Source organism: Mercenaria mercenaria, chromosome 12, assembly GCF_021730395.1.
Source record: "Mercenaria mercenaria strain notata chromosome 12, MADL_Memer_1, whole genome shotgun sequence".
Classification (NCBI taxonomy): domain Eukaryota; kingdom Metazoa; phylum Mollusca; class Bivalvia; order Venerida; family Veneridae; genus Mercenaria; species Mercenaria mercenaria.
In genome coordinates, this window is record NC_069372.1 from 50,204,213 (window position 1) to 50,220,687 (window position 16,475).

The 16,475-nt window shown below is 35.5% G+C and overlaps 1 protein-coding gene across 5 annotated transcripts in view; it reads left to right on the plus strand.

Annotated features, from left to right (window-relative positions):
- The first annotated feature begins 216 nt into the window (after positions 1 to 216).
- LOC123533818 (uncharacterized) overlaps positions 217 to 16,475 on the plus strand; it is a 38,139-nt gene continuing 21,880 nt past the window's right edge. For 2 of the 5 annotated variants that reach the window (XM_045315717.2, XM_053520022.1), the window contains exons 1-12: positions 292 to 391; positions 2,571 to 2,704; positions 3,556 to 3,725; positions 5,125 to 5,230; positions 6,396 to 6,496; positions 7,267 to 7,428; positions 7,870 to 7,966; positions 8,229 to 8,295; positions 8,921 to 9,075; positions 13,335 to 13,585; positions 13,989 to 14,046; positions 14,450 to 14,665. In XM_045315717.2, coding sequence (XP_045171652.2) covers positions 387 to 391; positions 2,571 to 2,704; positions 3,556 to 3,725; positions 5,125 to 5,230; positions 6,396 to 6,496; positions 7,267 to 7,428; positions 7,870 to 7,966; positions 8,229 to 8,295; positions 8,921 to 9,075; positions 13,335 to 13,585; positions 13,989 to 14,046; positions 14,450 to 14,538 — 1,395 coding nt within the window. In that variant the 5' untranslated portion in view covers positions 292 to 386 and the 3' untranslated portion in view covers positions 14,539 to 14,665. Of the gene's footprint in view, positions 392 to 593; positions 816 to 2,570; positions 2,705 to 3,555; positions 3,726 to 5,124; positions 5,231 to 6,395; positions 6,497 to 7,266; positions 7,429 to 7,869; positions 7,967 to 8,228; positions 8,296 to 8,920; positions 9,076 to 9,740; positions 9,914 to 13,334; positions 13,586 to 13,988; positions 14,047 to 14,449; positions 14,666 to 16,475 lie in introns of those variants that run through there. The other 3 variants (XM_045315718.2, XM_045315713.2, XM_053520023.1) reach the window with 3 other exon arrangements.

The window sequence follows — 16,475 nt, forward strand, 5'->3', positions numbered from 1 at the left end:
TGTGTTGTTACGCTCACCTGCTTAAAATGCAAACATATTACTTGATGGTATTTTGACTACAGTAAGAGAATTTGACAAATGGCCATAGCGTACTGCAAAATATTATACTAGATACATTAAATATTTTCATTATGTTCTTAAAGGTTGTGACATAAATGTCAATTTGTATGTAGATTATGGCAAGCATTTGATTTACTAGGCGTTGCCAAGTATGTCGCCATTTTAGGATCACATGGTTGTACCATCGTCACGTGATTTGCTTGATTTTACAAAATTCCTGCGCGGTGGTTGATAACACCCAGGTAAAATGTGTTTCATGATTATTTAAATCACGCATTTAATAATAGAGGATTTAAAATAAAATTAAAAAACAAGTAATATTAGGAATGAGGTATTTATTTATTTCTTAAAATGCTCTAATATGTGACAGAAATTTTGTTAAACATATAAAAGTTGCAATGTCGTTATAGAATTCATTAAGGATGGGCTTCCAACCATATTAAATCCTTTCTGTAAGGTAATAAAAAATTACGTTTTTTGTTTGTGTTGGGTTTAACGTCACACCGACACAATTATAGGTCACAATTATGTGGCGACCTTACAGCTTTAAGTGGAGAGGGAAGACGTCAAATACCATTCCGGGCTGTATTTCATCATGGATGAGTACATTAGTAGAACTATCGACCTTCCGTAAGCCAACTTGATGGCTTCCTCACATTCTACACCCCAAGCAAGATTCGAACCCAAATCGGTGACGGACATGTGATTTTGAAATCAGTGAACTTAACCATTCGGCCACAGACATACACTTTAAGGTGATTGAATGTTTTTTACCATATTTAATGCACATATAGAGGTACCATTGATAATTTTTAAGTTTCAATTAACTTGATGCTGTTGAATCAAAATGTATGAACAATTATTAATTGTATAATAGACTAGTCAAGTTTAAAAGACAAAAAATCGAATTGAAAAAGCACCGAGTATCGTGTTTTTAAAAAGATATATTTTAAACCTTGTTTTAGATAGTTATGTGGTCATGTTACAATTACATTTTACAATTTGATGATTGGTATTTTCATGGCCGTAGCGACTGTTGCGGAAACCGAGACACTTGCCTCGACTCATCTGCCTTGGTTGATTTTTTGCCTGGCCATTATTTTTGGTCTCCGAGTTTGGTGTTGCCCTAGCTGTTTAATTTAAAAGCCGTTCTTAAAGAATCTGATCTCGGCTTAGAAAGCATTTTTCGAATAGATTTGTTATAAAAAAATATGGAACAAACTATAGAATATATCTACGACGTCACAACTGTGTGGTGTATGTTAGAATCGGTTGGTGCGCGCATTTCAGATTAGTGTTTTCAATATTGCTCAGCAGCATCCGAAAATACCAGCTAGTAATATAGAGGTAACTCCCAGGCGTGTAGCCTGGCACACTCATATACTCTGCTGATTGTAACATTTTAAGGGGTAAAAGACCAAAAAGGCAAGGGAATAGATCAGGCGAGGGTATGGCTAGTGCCATTGTTTGCGCATAATTTAGTAAACAGTATTTTTGTAGATTTGTAAATTTCAGAAGAAAATACAGGAGCTTAGCTTGGCTAATTTCTATGACCATAAACACCACATACCTCCGCCTCCTCGCCTCAAATAAAACTGTTACAAATCATTGCGCAAATTATTTAGATTGCATCTATTTCGGACTCCTACTTACGACGACATGTTTGAAGAAATAGATCTCGACAATTCAGTCGTTCAATTAAGACGTTCCACTTTTTAATGTAATTAATATGCTAGTTCAGGAATTGATAAAACATTTTTGTTGCATATGCATATCTGAAACCCTGGGATACGGTCAAAATAAATGTTCTTGAATATAGATTTTAAATTTGCCTAATACAGGCTTTGGTACTCCTACACCTACATCTTAGTAAATACTTCACAATTGTCATTCATAAATTAATTACGCAGTTTTATTTCACAGTAAATGTCCGCCGTTCTCAAATACTGGTTTATATCAACAAACGTTTTACCATTAGTGCAAAAAGCGGACGACAGGTAAACATAATTTGATATCCTTTCACGATCCTTTCATGATTCAGACACATCCGTAAAGAAACTTTAGTAGTCTTCAAAAGATTTATTAGATATAATACTGAATAAATTTTAGCGCCGATGTATCTTTTATCAAATGTAAATAGCAAAATGAATGCCGCAAGGCAAGACTTTTTACTTAGTAATAGGGACATAAGTTGCTCAATTGCCTAGGTAAAATTTAGTCTCTCGTAGGTATGTAATCGTCCTCGAGCAGTTCCTAATTAATAGAACTGTTATGATCAGGACGGAACCATGTCTGATGCGTAGATCTCGCTGGTTGAAACATTATAATAAGAATTTTAGTATACATAGTCGTAGTAGTCTGTTGACTTTATGCTAATTAACACGGACATCTATGGTATTAAATATCTTTCGTGGACGACGACAAACCACGTGGCGACGGCCTTGATTATTTGATAAAAATAACTTGTAGAAGATATGTTACATGTAAGGTTTTTATATTTTTACAATTAGAATGAAAACAGTTGCCTTGGATACCGTTTTATGTATCAATGATGTATCTGTTGTTGCCAAGACGTCACAGATTCTCAGCAACATCACGTTTTCATCATGCAGTGGAGATTTTCTTGCAATTATGGGACCTTCAGGTATAAATATGATTTTTTTTCTACGAAATTTTCAGGTATGAATATGGAATTATACATGTGTAATATGTATTATATATGCTTATATAAACTGTTTTCACTCACCAAATTTAACAAGAAATAAATTGCAAGGCTGTATCATGCATTTTTTCATTTTGATTCAAGATAAAAAAAATCAACCTGGAAAGATACAAATGTAAGATTCTTTTGCCCATTTGTTACTTTTACATAAAATAGACAATATAAAAACACCGAAGTGTAATTGACAACATCAATTCGATCAACGTCTTCTGAACTTGAAACGGCATCAACGTCAAAAACTTATAACACTTGTGTATTGTGTGATTTTTGACTGTGTTTTTACTCTGTTGTGATCTAGAGATATTTCACTTTAATGTGACTATAAAACCATAGCAGAGCATGCTCAAAGCAAAAAATTATCATAGACATAAGAATCACAAAGGGCGGATGAAACTAACCTGAAGAAGTATATACTACAATACACCTCGAAAATAACCGGTAACAATCATCGAACTGCACTGTATGTAATGTCTAAATATGAAAGGATTTATTATCATGATATGGTATCCCGTCACAGAAAAAACACGTAAACTCAAACTTCATCATTCAGTTCTATTAGTCAAAAACAATCAAAATGAAAATGATATGAAAGGAAAAATGCATTTTTATAATTCTGCGCTCAGTTTAATGGTAGGGGAATAAGACTAAGTCGAAACACTGGAAACAATATTGTCGAAAAGAAGTTGAAAGTCCAATTGTACTCTGTTCATCTGCTGTGTCCATCAAATGAAATAGTTTCGTATTTACTAAGTCGGTTAGCTTTCATTTGGAAGGTGCCGGAAAAACAACCTTGCTGAATGCTATTGCTGGAAGGCAGCCATTATCTTCAGGGGAGATCACTCTATCTGAAAAGAATTTTGACAAACAGTTGAGGCGCCGGTTAGGGTTCGTTTTGCAACAAGATGTTTTCTTTTCTCGCCTCACTCTCTGGGAAACACTATATGTAAGTTATTGTTTTAAGAAGTACGCGAAAATACCAATCCTGTCGTCTGTAAGTGCCAGTTATTCCGACAGATTGTGTCTCAGTCAAATCTATATCGTTATCTAATATATTGGACTTTGGGGTATTCTAACCATGTATGTAAATAATGTAAACATCATTTCCAGATATTACATTAAGGCCACACTAAATTGAAAAGTTGTTCATAGGAATTTTTTTTCTGGAAAAATTGAGGCGGCGAGGGAAAAATAATTTAAATATTCTTTTGGTTTTTGAGAAAATCAGGAGCAAGCGAAGAGCGTCCGAGTTTTAATGAAATAAATCCGATTTTTTGTAGCAGCACAATTTGGTAAACATTTAAAGAAAATGGCGTAACTGCATCAAGGGGAAATAACTTTCATGCAACTAACTATAAACACTACGATATATTATAGACGATGTGTCCGCAGTATGTATCTATTGTGATTAAAGTCCATTTAAGAACATTCTGGGGCTGTAATTATAAGCATTTGTACACGGTAACGTCCGTAAAACGTATCGCACCAAAAAATGTTGGCTTGATTTTTTCAATGGGGCGAGCGCAAGCCAAAAATAATGTTTATGTGTTTCTGAAAATATACTAGCGGCAAATCCGATGAACAACTCTTTAATTTGATGAGGCCTAAACAATGTCAAGATTTAAAATCTTAGAACGCATAGATCCAATTCTTTCTGATAAGGAACGCGCCTCCTTGAATATTGTTGCTATGTCTCACGAGCTTTCTCAAAAATGGTGGATACACATGGTACTGATATGACGGATTTTCTATTATTAAGTATCTGAATCTCCTATACATTATTGTAAAATAATAAAAAAACCCTGCCGGATTACACGCTAAATGAATCATTGAATACTTATACTTAAGGTTACATTAATTCTATGAAGAAAAGTGGTAAGATACAGCTGTTAAATATTGGTGCTTATAAGTTCTTTAAAGATATGAAAGTCGTAAGATTTGATAAAATTGTTTATTTTGGAACCGCAGACTTTTGGTATAAGGTATAATACACATGATAAAAAAACTCACGACACAGTTGTGTCTTTGCAAAGAGGGTTGTGTCCATAAATGAATTAAATCGAAATAGAAATGCATTGTAAGTTTTGTATGTTCATGCACGATATGTTTGTTTTTACGCAAGCTATTATGATTCAGAAGTTTATTTACGAATAAATACCAGTATAATCTAAATGAGCATAATATTGCATTTTATTTTACCATGTATTCTTCTGGAGACCCGACTGATACTGTTCGCTACAAAAGTAGCATTAAACGGTTGCTTTTCCGTATATGATATAATTTAGGTTTGGTTTGGACAGTTTAACTATCTAACTGACGATTTATATTTCCTCAAAATATTTCAGTTCACAGCAATGATAAGGTTACCTGAGCATATTTCACTTGCAGAGAAGATGGACCGAGTGGATGAAATCATCAACATGTTAGACATACGAAAATGCGTAAACACGAGTAAATTGAACCAACACTATTATAGTTTAATATATACCTAACGAATTTAGTCTTAAAAGATAAAAGAATACAAAACTCTGTATTCAACGGAAAACCCTCAGTTGTGGGACACGTTTTAGTTGCGACGACCAAAACGCCAAAAATGTTCTCTGTTTTAATAGAGAATATTTTGCTGTTTAAACCCCCCAAATAATGTTTGGCCAGTGATGGTGCCGCTCTGTGTTTTCTAATTTTGTTGCTTTGTCCTCGGTGAAAGAATGTTTGTCTGTCTGTGATGCGTTCGTTCGTGCGTGCGTGTGTACGTGCATGTGTGAGTGTGTGTTTCTGTTCTGGACGACTGCGTTCATGAAATGTATCTTTCTAGTCTAGATATTTATCCGTGTTTATATCTGCATGTACCCATCTTGCTTACTTTTACTGAAAGCAAAGTAAACCCTCAATGTTACACGATGGAAATTATTTGCTACATGACTATTGTATGAACGTAAGTGTGCTACCAACAATTGAGATGCATTTTAAGGATAACATGGTGTAATAGCCATAGAAAGCTGCATTATATGATTTTGATACAAATATCAAAAAGAAATCTAAAATTTCCAGTAGGGAAAAGGGCATTTTTTTCTAGTTTTCAGGGAAGATAACTCACGAAAAAAACCCCCAAAATTATCAGGGGAAGTAATCTAAAGGAAAATTTTGAGAACTTCTGTCACTATATAACTTGTCAATATGCACCATATTCCTATCGTTTGACATTTTTAAAGCTTAAATTATCAAGTTGTATGTACGCTTTTGGTGAAATTGATACCTATTACACCATGTTATCCTTAATAATAACTACATAATATATCATTTCAAAAACTATACACATATATACACTATGCATGTAAGTTTAAAATGTCAGTGCTTGTTTACTTCCTGGTTAAAAATAAATAAACTTATTAAGCGAATGTCTTTGATTCTATATACATTTGTATATTGAAAAGTTGATCTTAAAAGATGTGTTGAAGACATTGTAGATCTAGAACGGAAAATTATAACACACAGTTTTATATAAACATGCATTTTTTATGAAGATGCATCAGTTAATTTGACACAAGAGTTAACATTTGTCATATCTAAACATAATTTTATCTGACATGTATGATATTGATATTTTCTGCTCTAGTTATCGGAGATATGTTTGAGCGAGGATTGTCCGGAGGAGAGAAGAAAAGAGTAAGCATTGCTTGTGAACTGTTGACAGATCCGGATATACTCTTAATTGATGTAAGTTAAATGTAGTGGATTCGTCATGACATTTCCGTATGATTACGTATTCTTATTCGGCAATTCTTCGGACCTAGATAGAGCTCATCACACATTTCTGTATAAACCGTAGAATTCTTCGGACCTAGATTAGCTCACCACACATTTCGGACCTAGATAGAGCTCACCACACATTTCTGTATAAACTGTGGAATACCGAAATTGTCTACGGATAATACGTAATTTGCCAGTGTCTAAAAACAGCAGGCCTCCTGATTTATGTCAGATTTAACCAAATTTAGAAAGTGGTGTCAGTAGCTGGTAATTATAATAGAAATATAAGAAAAAAAAAAAGATTCCATATGAATGTATGAAATACTCTTTTAATCAATAAAATGTGTAAGAAACTTTCAAAACGTCAGTAAAATTGGTATGAATAAAATTTTCTTTATTCTGTTGGGTTTAACTGACACAATTATAGGTCATATGGCGACTTTCAAGTTTTGATGATGGAGGAAGACCCCGGGTGCCCCTCAGTGCATTATTTCATCACGAGCGGGCAACTGGGTAGAACCACCCACCTACAGTAAGCCAGCTAGATGGCTCCCTCACATGAAGAATTCACCGCACCGAGTGAGGCTCGAACCCACATTAACGAGGGGCAAGATATGAAATAATAAAATAATAAATAATAAATGAACTAGTTCACGTATGTGGGTTTATCATCGTCGATAACTTATTAAATATAAGATTATTGCTTTGTTAATCTTTACATTCTCTTATTATTTTAGGAACCTACGTCGGGTCTAGACTCCAGTACAGCGTTAACCCTTATCAAACAGATGAAGACATTCGCCGCTCAGTACAATAAAACAATTATTGTGTCCGTACACCAGCCATCCAGCCAGATCTATCATACATTTGACTCATTATTGTTGATGGCCAGTGGCAAAGTAATATATATTTTTTTTAATTTCATACATTTTATTTTTTATAATTTCGATTACGTAAGTGAATCATTCGCAACGTTCTTGAGCACAAAAATAATACATTTTATCGTTTTATTCACCTAATACGTAATAGGATTTCTTGTGATTTTTCACTTTTGTAGGATCCGGATATAAACTAGATCTCCGAGGGTGACAATGGGACCTTTTAAATCTTTTAAAATATCTTCAATGGTTTCAATTTAATGTCCAAAGATATATATTTCCTATTGTAAAAAACGGACAAAATTACCATTTCGAAAAAGATATTTTTTCCAAGAAATTTTACCAAAAGATGAGCCAAAAATAATACACAATAGATCATGTAGCTACTGTTGAGTATTTTGAGACATTTTGTATACCTTTCGGTGTGACATACCTGTACAGAATCTTGCTTAAACATTGCAGGTTGTATACTTTGGGGGTGCACAAGAGGAGCCGTTAGAATTCTTTGAACAAGTGGGATTAAACTGCGGCGAGATGTACAATCCTGCAGATTTCTTTCGTACGTAAAGTTTAATTATGATTGAATGATCATATTTCGCTCGGTATATACGAAGTGTCCCCAAACTTCCTAGCTGACTTTTCTTAATGATATTATATATTATAAGTTATTAACTTTAAATGTTAAACACTTCATTTTATATTTATAACATTGTAAACATAAAAATTAGTTAACAAAGACCACGTTTTAAAATAATAAAAGACGTGCTTTTCATTGATATTTTTAACAAACCAATTTTATTGTCTGCTCCATTTCTGTTTAGTTGAAGTGCTCACAGTTGACCAAGCTAAAATTGATGAGATCGTGTGCGCTTTTAAACAAAAGAGAATGTAAGATATATTCACAGTTTCACTAGAAAACGATTAATAAGTGGCACATTAGTCAAAATGACAGTGTAGTGTTGGCCCAGTGGCTGTATAGAACTATATAAATACAAAGCTCAAGGCTCGCAAGCTGCACATTTTCTGTTTGTGTAAAACACTGTAACAATTGCAACGGAAAAACATGTTAAGGAGCCATGATATGAGATGGAATGAAACTAATTAATAACAATGAACATAAGTAAAACATTTTAGTAAGAAGCCTATCGATATGTAGGCAAAGTGTTAGAACTTTGACTTTTGAAATGGAACTATTTAGTCCTAGATGACTTAAGTAAAAATGGCTGTGCACATTTCCACTGAAAACATGGAATATAGACCGACTTCACAATAACATGATGTTACAATTAGATCAGCAAAATTACAATAGAAATAGTGTTCAAGTGACTATTTAATATTATTAAGTTTGAGTAAAATGTGTCATCAAAATTTCGAGTACGCTTTTAACGTTGATTTGAAATTGGTCATTTTTTTTACAAAAACAACGACAACAAAAACATTATTGTTAGAAAAAAGGAGAGTTAAAATTTGTACGTATTTTGCTTCTATAGTTAGCTTTATTTTATATGAACAGAACTTTGATGAATAAGTTGTCAGTGCAACAAGACTTTGATGGAAATGAAACACTTCAAACATTAAACAACGGCAATGAAATTCCTGCAGTAGCCTCCAGTTACAGTGGTTCTTTGAAAAAGAGTGATTCATCTTCAAGCATAATAAGCAAAAGATGTAAGTGAAATGAATTTGTTGTTTTTGCAGCTCTATATGATTGTGGTGGTAGGCTTTTTCACGATAAATGCTTTAGAATGAGTGGCTATCATGTATTTGAAAACACAACACGGAGTTCATTGAACAATGTCAACATACATTACAATTGTTTTTCTATAAACCTCATGTTGCATTTTCAAATAACTTGGTGAATAAAAGTAGTTATGTTGTTGAATTTGTTGTTGTTATAAACATTACGATACGAAGTTGTCCGAAAAGAAGTAGATAATCTAACTTTAATGTATTTTTTTCATATTGAATTTATTAAACGGGTTGAATGAAATAATAAAATGCAAGGCTCTATATTTCTGCTGAAACACTGATTTGTCATTGTCTATAATAGACAAAGAAAATTCCAACGAGATTTATTCTTGAAACGGCATCAACGTCTAAATGTTACATTACATTAGTGTAATAGCAAATTTATGACATGATTTTATATTGACACTTAAGTGCAACTAATCTTTCATTGTTTTTAACATATTCTTTTTGTCGGGAATTGGCGCGCTTTAACGTAACGTAAATGTCAACGTCACATCCTTGCAATGTTTTGTATGTAACGTCATTATTAAAAAGGTATCGAACCTTGAACAGTCTCGTTATTGCTATATTCCACTATATCTAAGATATTGGTGCCGTGACCAAAGAAAATCAACAGAAATGAAGCAGAAACTTCTCCAGATACGAGAGGCACAGAAAGCCGTCATTACTGCACAGCTGAAGAAGATTGAAGATGTAAAAAGTGACGATGTCGACATGGTGGTATTTGACACAATTCTTGGGGCAGTAGATGCAAAGTTCAAGTCACTGGAAGGTACTAATGAGAAAATACTAGTACAAACTGATGGCGAAGATTTACTAACTGAGATGACGGAGAGCGATGACTACATGCTGAGCGTAAAAGTTCAGATCAGAAGTCTTCGAGCTTTTAAGAACAACCGCAAATCTTCGACACTGTCTATCCAAGCCGCAACTACCGCCAGTATTGATGTCCAGCCTACCAGGTCCAGTATCCAACCTACAGTTTCCAGTTTCCATCCTTCAGAGTTCCGTGTCCAGTCTACGGAGGGTAACTGGTCTACAGAGGTGTATCCCACTGACGTCTGCCCTGGAGAAACATTCAGCAGCGCAAGCGCCCAATCACAGAGTATAGCCATAGACAGTGTACAGTAGACATGCCAACCTGTTAGTAACGCTTCTATTAATTCTACAAACTCGCCCGTTTTCCATAGACTGCCAAAACTTACGCTCCCTACTTTCAACGGGGATATTTTACGTTGGCAAACGTTCTGGGACTCATTCGAATCCACCGTACATCTGAATTATAATCTTACTGATGTGCAAAAGTTCAGCTACTTGCAATCTCAGCTTAAATCTGAAGCAGCCAATACTATAGAAGGTTTTACGCTGACCAATGCCAATTATGCTCGAGCGATAGATTTACTGAAAGAAAGGTATGGTCGCCGGCAAAAAATAACCCATGCCACTATGCAAGCCCTTCTTCAGCTTCCAGCCCCGTCAAATAGTGCCCATAGCTTGCGCAGCTTCTACGATAAGATGGAATCGTTTATCCGTAGTCTAGAGTCCAATGGTCAGTATCAGGACACGTACGGCAACTTACTAGTTCCCATAATATTAGATAAGTTAGCAGGAGAAGTACAACATAACCTAGCCCGGGAGCACGGCGACGGTGACTGGCAGTTACTAGATCTACGCAAGGCAATATCCAGGGAAATAAACATATTAGATGCAGGCGGTCAGATAAGTCATCAGATGGAAGTAGACATGTATGGGTCAACAGCTTCGTTTTATACTGGTACAAAGAAGAAACGAACTGCGCCAGTTTCTTCTAACCCCATGACTCCCCCTAAAAGATATCACTGAAACCCAGTCAAGTGTGCCTTCTGTCAGGAATCACACAGTTCCATAGATTGTTCCAAGTACACTGACGTCGCATCCAGACTAGCCGTCGTAAAAAAATCTACTATGCTTCAACTGCCTTGGTTCACACATGATGTCCAGATGCAAGTCACGTCGTACATGTCAGAAGTGCCACAAGAAACATCACGTATTTGCCAGCCAGAAAACGTCCCGCAACCTAGAAGACCTACACAGACTCACAGTGACCCAAAGACACCAGCTCAAGCGTCCTATCCCCAACCGGAAGTTACGATGCTCGCATCATCAACCCAAAAATCCGTTTCCGGAGTTTTACTGAAGACAGCTATTGCCCATCCAGTGAGCAGTGACAGTTTTTCTAACATATCTCTACTCATCGGCGCTGATTTCTACTGGGATATTGTTGAAGATAAGGTACCACGCGGAGATGGTCCCACGGCAGTGAAGTCCAAGATTGGCTACCTATTATCCGGACGCTTACCTGATGAGACCTCCAGAGATTCTACCCAGCATGCACTGAACGTCATCACTTCATTTGTATACGAAATCCACAGCCTAGAGAAATTCTGGAAGCTTGAGAGCATGGGGATTACTGAAAGTACTGATGACGAGAAGATCACAGACTACCTTGAGAATTATCAGCAGAATGCTATTCAGTATAGTAATGGAAGATACACTGCGCAGTTACCATGGAAACAAGACCATCCTCCACTTCCCACAAACTACCAGATAACCAATCGCAGAACCGAGAACACTATCAGGCGACTAAGTACAGAACCAGAGATACTGCAGAAGTATGGCAAGATTATCGCAGAGCTTTATAGAGAAAGTCGACGAAGATTCCCTGACAACAAAAGTGCACTACATAGCCAATCACCCAGAGAAAAAGAATTGTGTATAATTGCAGCTGCCGAAAAGCCCGTGATGAGCCGTCCCTGAATGATTGCCTAGAATCAATGATCAACAATCGACCACTGTCGCACGTTCCATTCAGTCCAGATGATCCTAGACAATTGACACCAGCACACCTGTTGTATGACCGCCAGACGACATCATTACCATATTCAAACGACATTGATGCCACTAACTGTGATGTAACGTCAGATCACACATCACTTAACCAAGCGAGACCGGATGCAGCAGACGCTCATAGACCACTTTCGGCGCAGATGGATGTCCGAGTACCTGACGGCTCTTCGTGAACACCACTAGAAGATAGAATGTAACGCTCAAACGGTAAAAATGGGTGACGTTGTACTAATCCATGACGACTCTTGGAGAATACGATGGAAACTTGGCCTGGTAGACGAGTTACTCACTGGAATTGACGGGTTAACACGAGCAGTCCAACTTAGAACCACTAACGGTGTGACGACACGACCAATAGTCAAGCTATACCCACTAGAAGTAGGAAGTGTACCTACCACAGACGATATCACTGACGATGTGTGAACAATAAACTAATGAACTTTCATATGTGATAGCAATATTCATGAACTGTTAAGTATTAATTCTGATACACGCGATTTATTGTGATTAAGTAATTTTCTTGATTGTGTAAAGTATCATTTCGTGGCCCCGAGTATGTCGGGAATTGGCGCGCTTAAACGTAAGGTAAATGTCAATGTCACATCCTTGCAATGTTTTGTATGTAACGACATTATTGAAAAGGTATCGAACCTGGAACAGCGTCGTTATTGCTATATTCCACTATATCTAAGATACTTTTATTTAGCCTCCATGGAACTTGCACTTTATAATGGGATAGCATCGCATAGTAACGGGATGTACTGATCAGATGGATAAAAGCTTTGTTTGCCTCTGCACATATTTGTCGATTTTACAGTTACTTTATTAGTACTGATGCAAATACTAGCTTGCTAAAAACTACTAACAATGTTTAGGAATCATTTGTGTATGTTTAATACACTGTTTCTCATATTTTAATTTTCAGAATTAGATTTTTATTAAAATGCTTAAATGAAGGTCCAAAGCACATCCAAAAACATAAATTCTGTTTGGATAACATGTATTTCGTAATATTTAGAAAATGCCCGTCGTCCATGTTTCAAATACCACACTGTACCTTTGCCGGAACATTTACTTAATTTAAATGTCATTGTCCACAATTTAGTCCAACGATTTAAATCATCTGGTTTGCCCCTGTCATAAATCTGTGGTGAGTGGTTCACAATTAAGACCGCTATGAGACACCGGCCAAATGAAAAAACTCTAACATACATCATCCAAGAAAAAGACAATTCTTCACACACAAGAACACAAGTACAAAAAGGTTCTTTTAGGTTTCTTACCTATTTCAGATTCGTCTGGAACAGTTGTTATGTTTGACGAACTTCACGTTAGCGACTTGAAATCTTCCGATCAACAAAGATGGCCATGCGGATTTTACACACAATTTCGTATGTTGTTCTGGCGAAATTTCAAGCAGTCAAGGGGAAGAATTCTACATCTTTTTGGTGTCATTCATTATGTTGTAATTGCAGCATTTGTAAGCATGGCGTTTTTCAAGATTTCATCAGATGCCAAAGACTCTAGAGACAAGATGTCCGTGGTGCGTTTATACAGGTTTTACTTAATTATTTCTGAAAACAAATACAAATTAGAAACCTAAGTAGAAATTCCTTTAGAGCATGGAAAACTATTCGTACTTCTGGTTAGAAAAGGTCGATTTAGCTATGGAAATCAAGGCCATTTTGATTTTGAAGTTTGTCTATTACTTCAGTTTATCATTCGATGCTTGTGATCCGGTTGCAGACCTTAAAAAAATCCTAGGCGCCAAAGCTGCCATTCTCTTTTTACCATTTCCCATTTATTTGACGTCCGTATCATTTTCAAACTTTGGATCATGAAAATCATTATCTGAAAGTTAAGCTTTTTTTATAACTTAAAGTTTAGAATATTATTTTTAAATCAGTTATGTTGAACTTAGTCTATATTTTCGTTTTCTTTTATAGTGTTTCTTTTGTGTTGCTTTCTGGACATTTGCGCCCACGTTAGACGCAACTTTAGCGTGTAAGTCATGTTTACATAACATTAGCCTTACTGTCACTGAATAATTTTGCAGCAAATGCTCTCTCAAAAGATATTTCTATTAAATAACATTGATAATTCTTCTAGTATCCCATTTTTTCTCAAAATATTTCCTGTATGCCTGTCCACTACCAGTTTTGCGGGTATCATTTTAATATTATGTAACAAACCGGCTGAAGTCCACATGTCATAGTTATTTTGCACATTTTGTGCATTGTATACATATTGGATGCCCGACATGCCGCACAAGCATGATGTCAATTTGCGATCTACAGCTTATAATTTTCTGCATATTGAAAGTCATTAGTGTACCAAGTCATGATTAATCGAACCTGTGCATAATATTTTGATAAAATATTCATCTCATCCAAATCTCTTTGATAAGTTCCAGCAGAAATGGATGTTGTTTCAAAGGAGCGAGCGGCAGGTGCCTATAGATTGTCAGCCTACTATTTTGCCAAAAACAGTGAGTGAGCTACCGTTGCTTTTCCTGATGCCTACGTTATTCTATCTTTGCGTTTACTGGATGGCGGGACTTAATGGCGTGCGAGAATTTTTCATCACTTGGCCAGTACTTATAATGAATGTCTACAGTTCCCAGGTAGAGGAAAACCTTTTTACTTTAATAAACGCTAAGATAAATGTATAGAAATGAACAAATGTTTGCATTTCGTTTGAAGAGACAGGAACCATTTTCGTTTGCTTTAGCATAATACAAATTGATATTATTTTAGTTCTGAATGTTTCGTTGTTTTTATCAAAAATAAGAAATATCCCATTGGTTATTTAGTAAAATGTGTACCGGACCAAGGATAAGGCCAGCGAGTATAACCAATTAGTTACCATCGAAAAACAAAGCACAAAGTCCCTTTATGTGGTTTATTTGGAATGGCTCAATGGTAACATGTGTGTGGTAAATACTGAAAATATATGAAAGAAACCATATAAGCGATATATTACAATATGACTAGTTTTACATAATGCTTCAGAAAAAATGGCTAATAAAAATCTCTAAATTTGCAACAGTGACCAGAAACCTTGATGAGCTTTAAAAAATATAAAAAAAAGATACAAATATGTGAAATAGTAGTTTGAAGCTTAAACAAGGGAATGAGTAAAGGTACGAGCAACCTTGAGTACGAATCCAAAAATCTATTAAAACAGCTAGAAGAGTATGCTACTACAAGTTATTGCGGCCAAAACAAGGACAAGTACGTATTATTACAAAATACTGCATAAACTTACACCATGCAACCTTTATAAAGCTATTAAAAGATACAAAATTACAAGAAAGTTTAAGTAGCGGAAAGATCAGTGCTGACTATCGTTAGCGAACATAACACTCCCCACCTGATATCAAAGATATCACTACACAATTTTTAAACACGTAAATTTTTAACAATCTGCTATTAAACGTTATATATCAAATGCAAGAAGAATTTGGAATTATACAGTCAAAACCTGTCTACAAGGACCACTCTTGAGAGAGCAAAATTATGGTCCTTATTGGGAGGTGGTCTTTAACCACAGGTTAAATGCACTGTGCTTTACCTTTATAGATACAAATCAATCCTAAACAAAAATTGCCAGAAAATGGAAGCTTCCTATCTAGAGCTCCCCACAAAAACTTATCTGGGGCCTTTCAGAAAAAAATCCTTATGCAGAACAACAAATAGAAAGTTTATACAATGATACAATATTGTATAAAATAACGTTGTTATAAATCAAAAACTTTCGAACATATTTTACAATGCAGTTCAATAAATTCAGATGCTTGCGTGGTACACAGACAGTAGTCTACACTGAACATAACGCGGTGCCTTACACAGAATTCTAATGCAGGGCAGAAAAAATTACGTATAGCCTAAATAGATTATAAATGTTTCTATCCTGTTAAGAAGGACCTTGGTAATTATGGTTTAAAAATGAAATATCAAATATGTAATAACTTGCACTTATAAAACCCGTATGGAATAAACAAAATCTATACACAAAATGCTTTTGTAATGAACATTTACACAAAACTCTCTTTTACACTTGTTAATTGGTTCAGTCCACAATGAATCACTTCATAACATTAACCAAAGTCAATGCTTAACAAGAAGTACCGTGTTAACTACCGTGTCCACTGCTGAGGAGTGCTAACCTGCCTAATCTTCTGAACTCTATTGCTAACGTAAGTATAAAATCTACGAGACTGATCGCTAATATATCCTAACACAACTCTGCTATCAGTGTAAAACCATACTTTATCAAACTTCAACCCTAGGTTTTCTGTAACTAGCATGCATATTTCTATCGCCAAAACAGCAGCACTAAGTTCTAAGAGTTCTAAGCGCGGAATCGTGTGACCCGTTGACGGAGCTACCTTAGCCTTACCAAGAACAAAACTTGCCTGTTTAGTATGATCA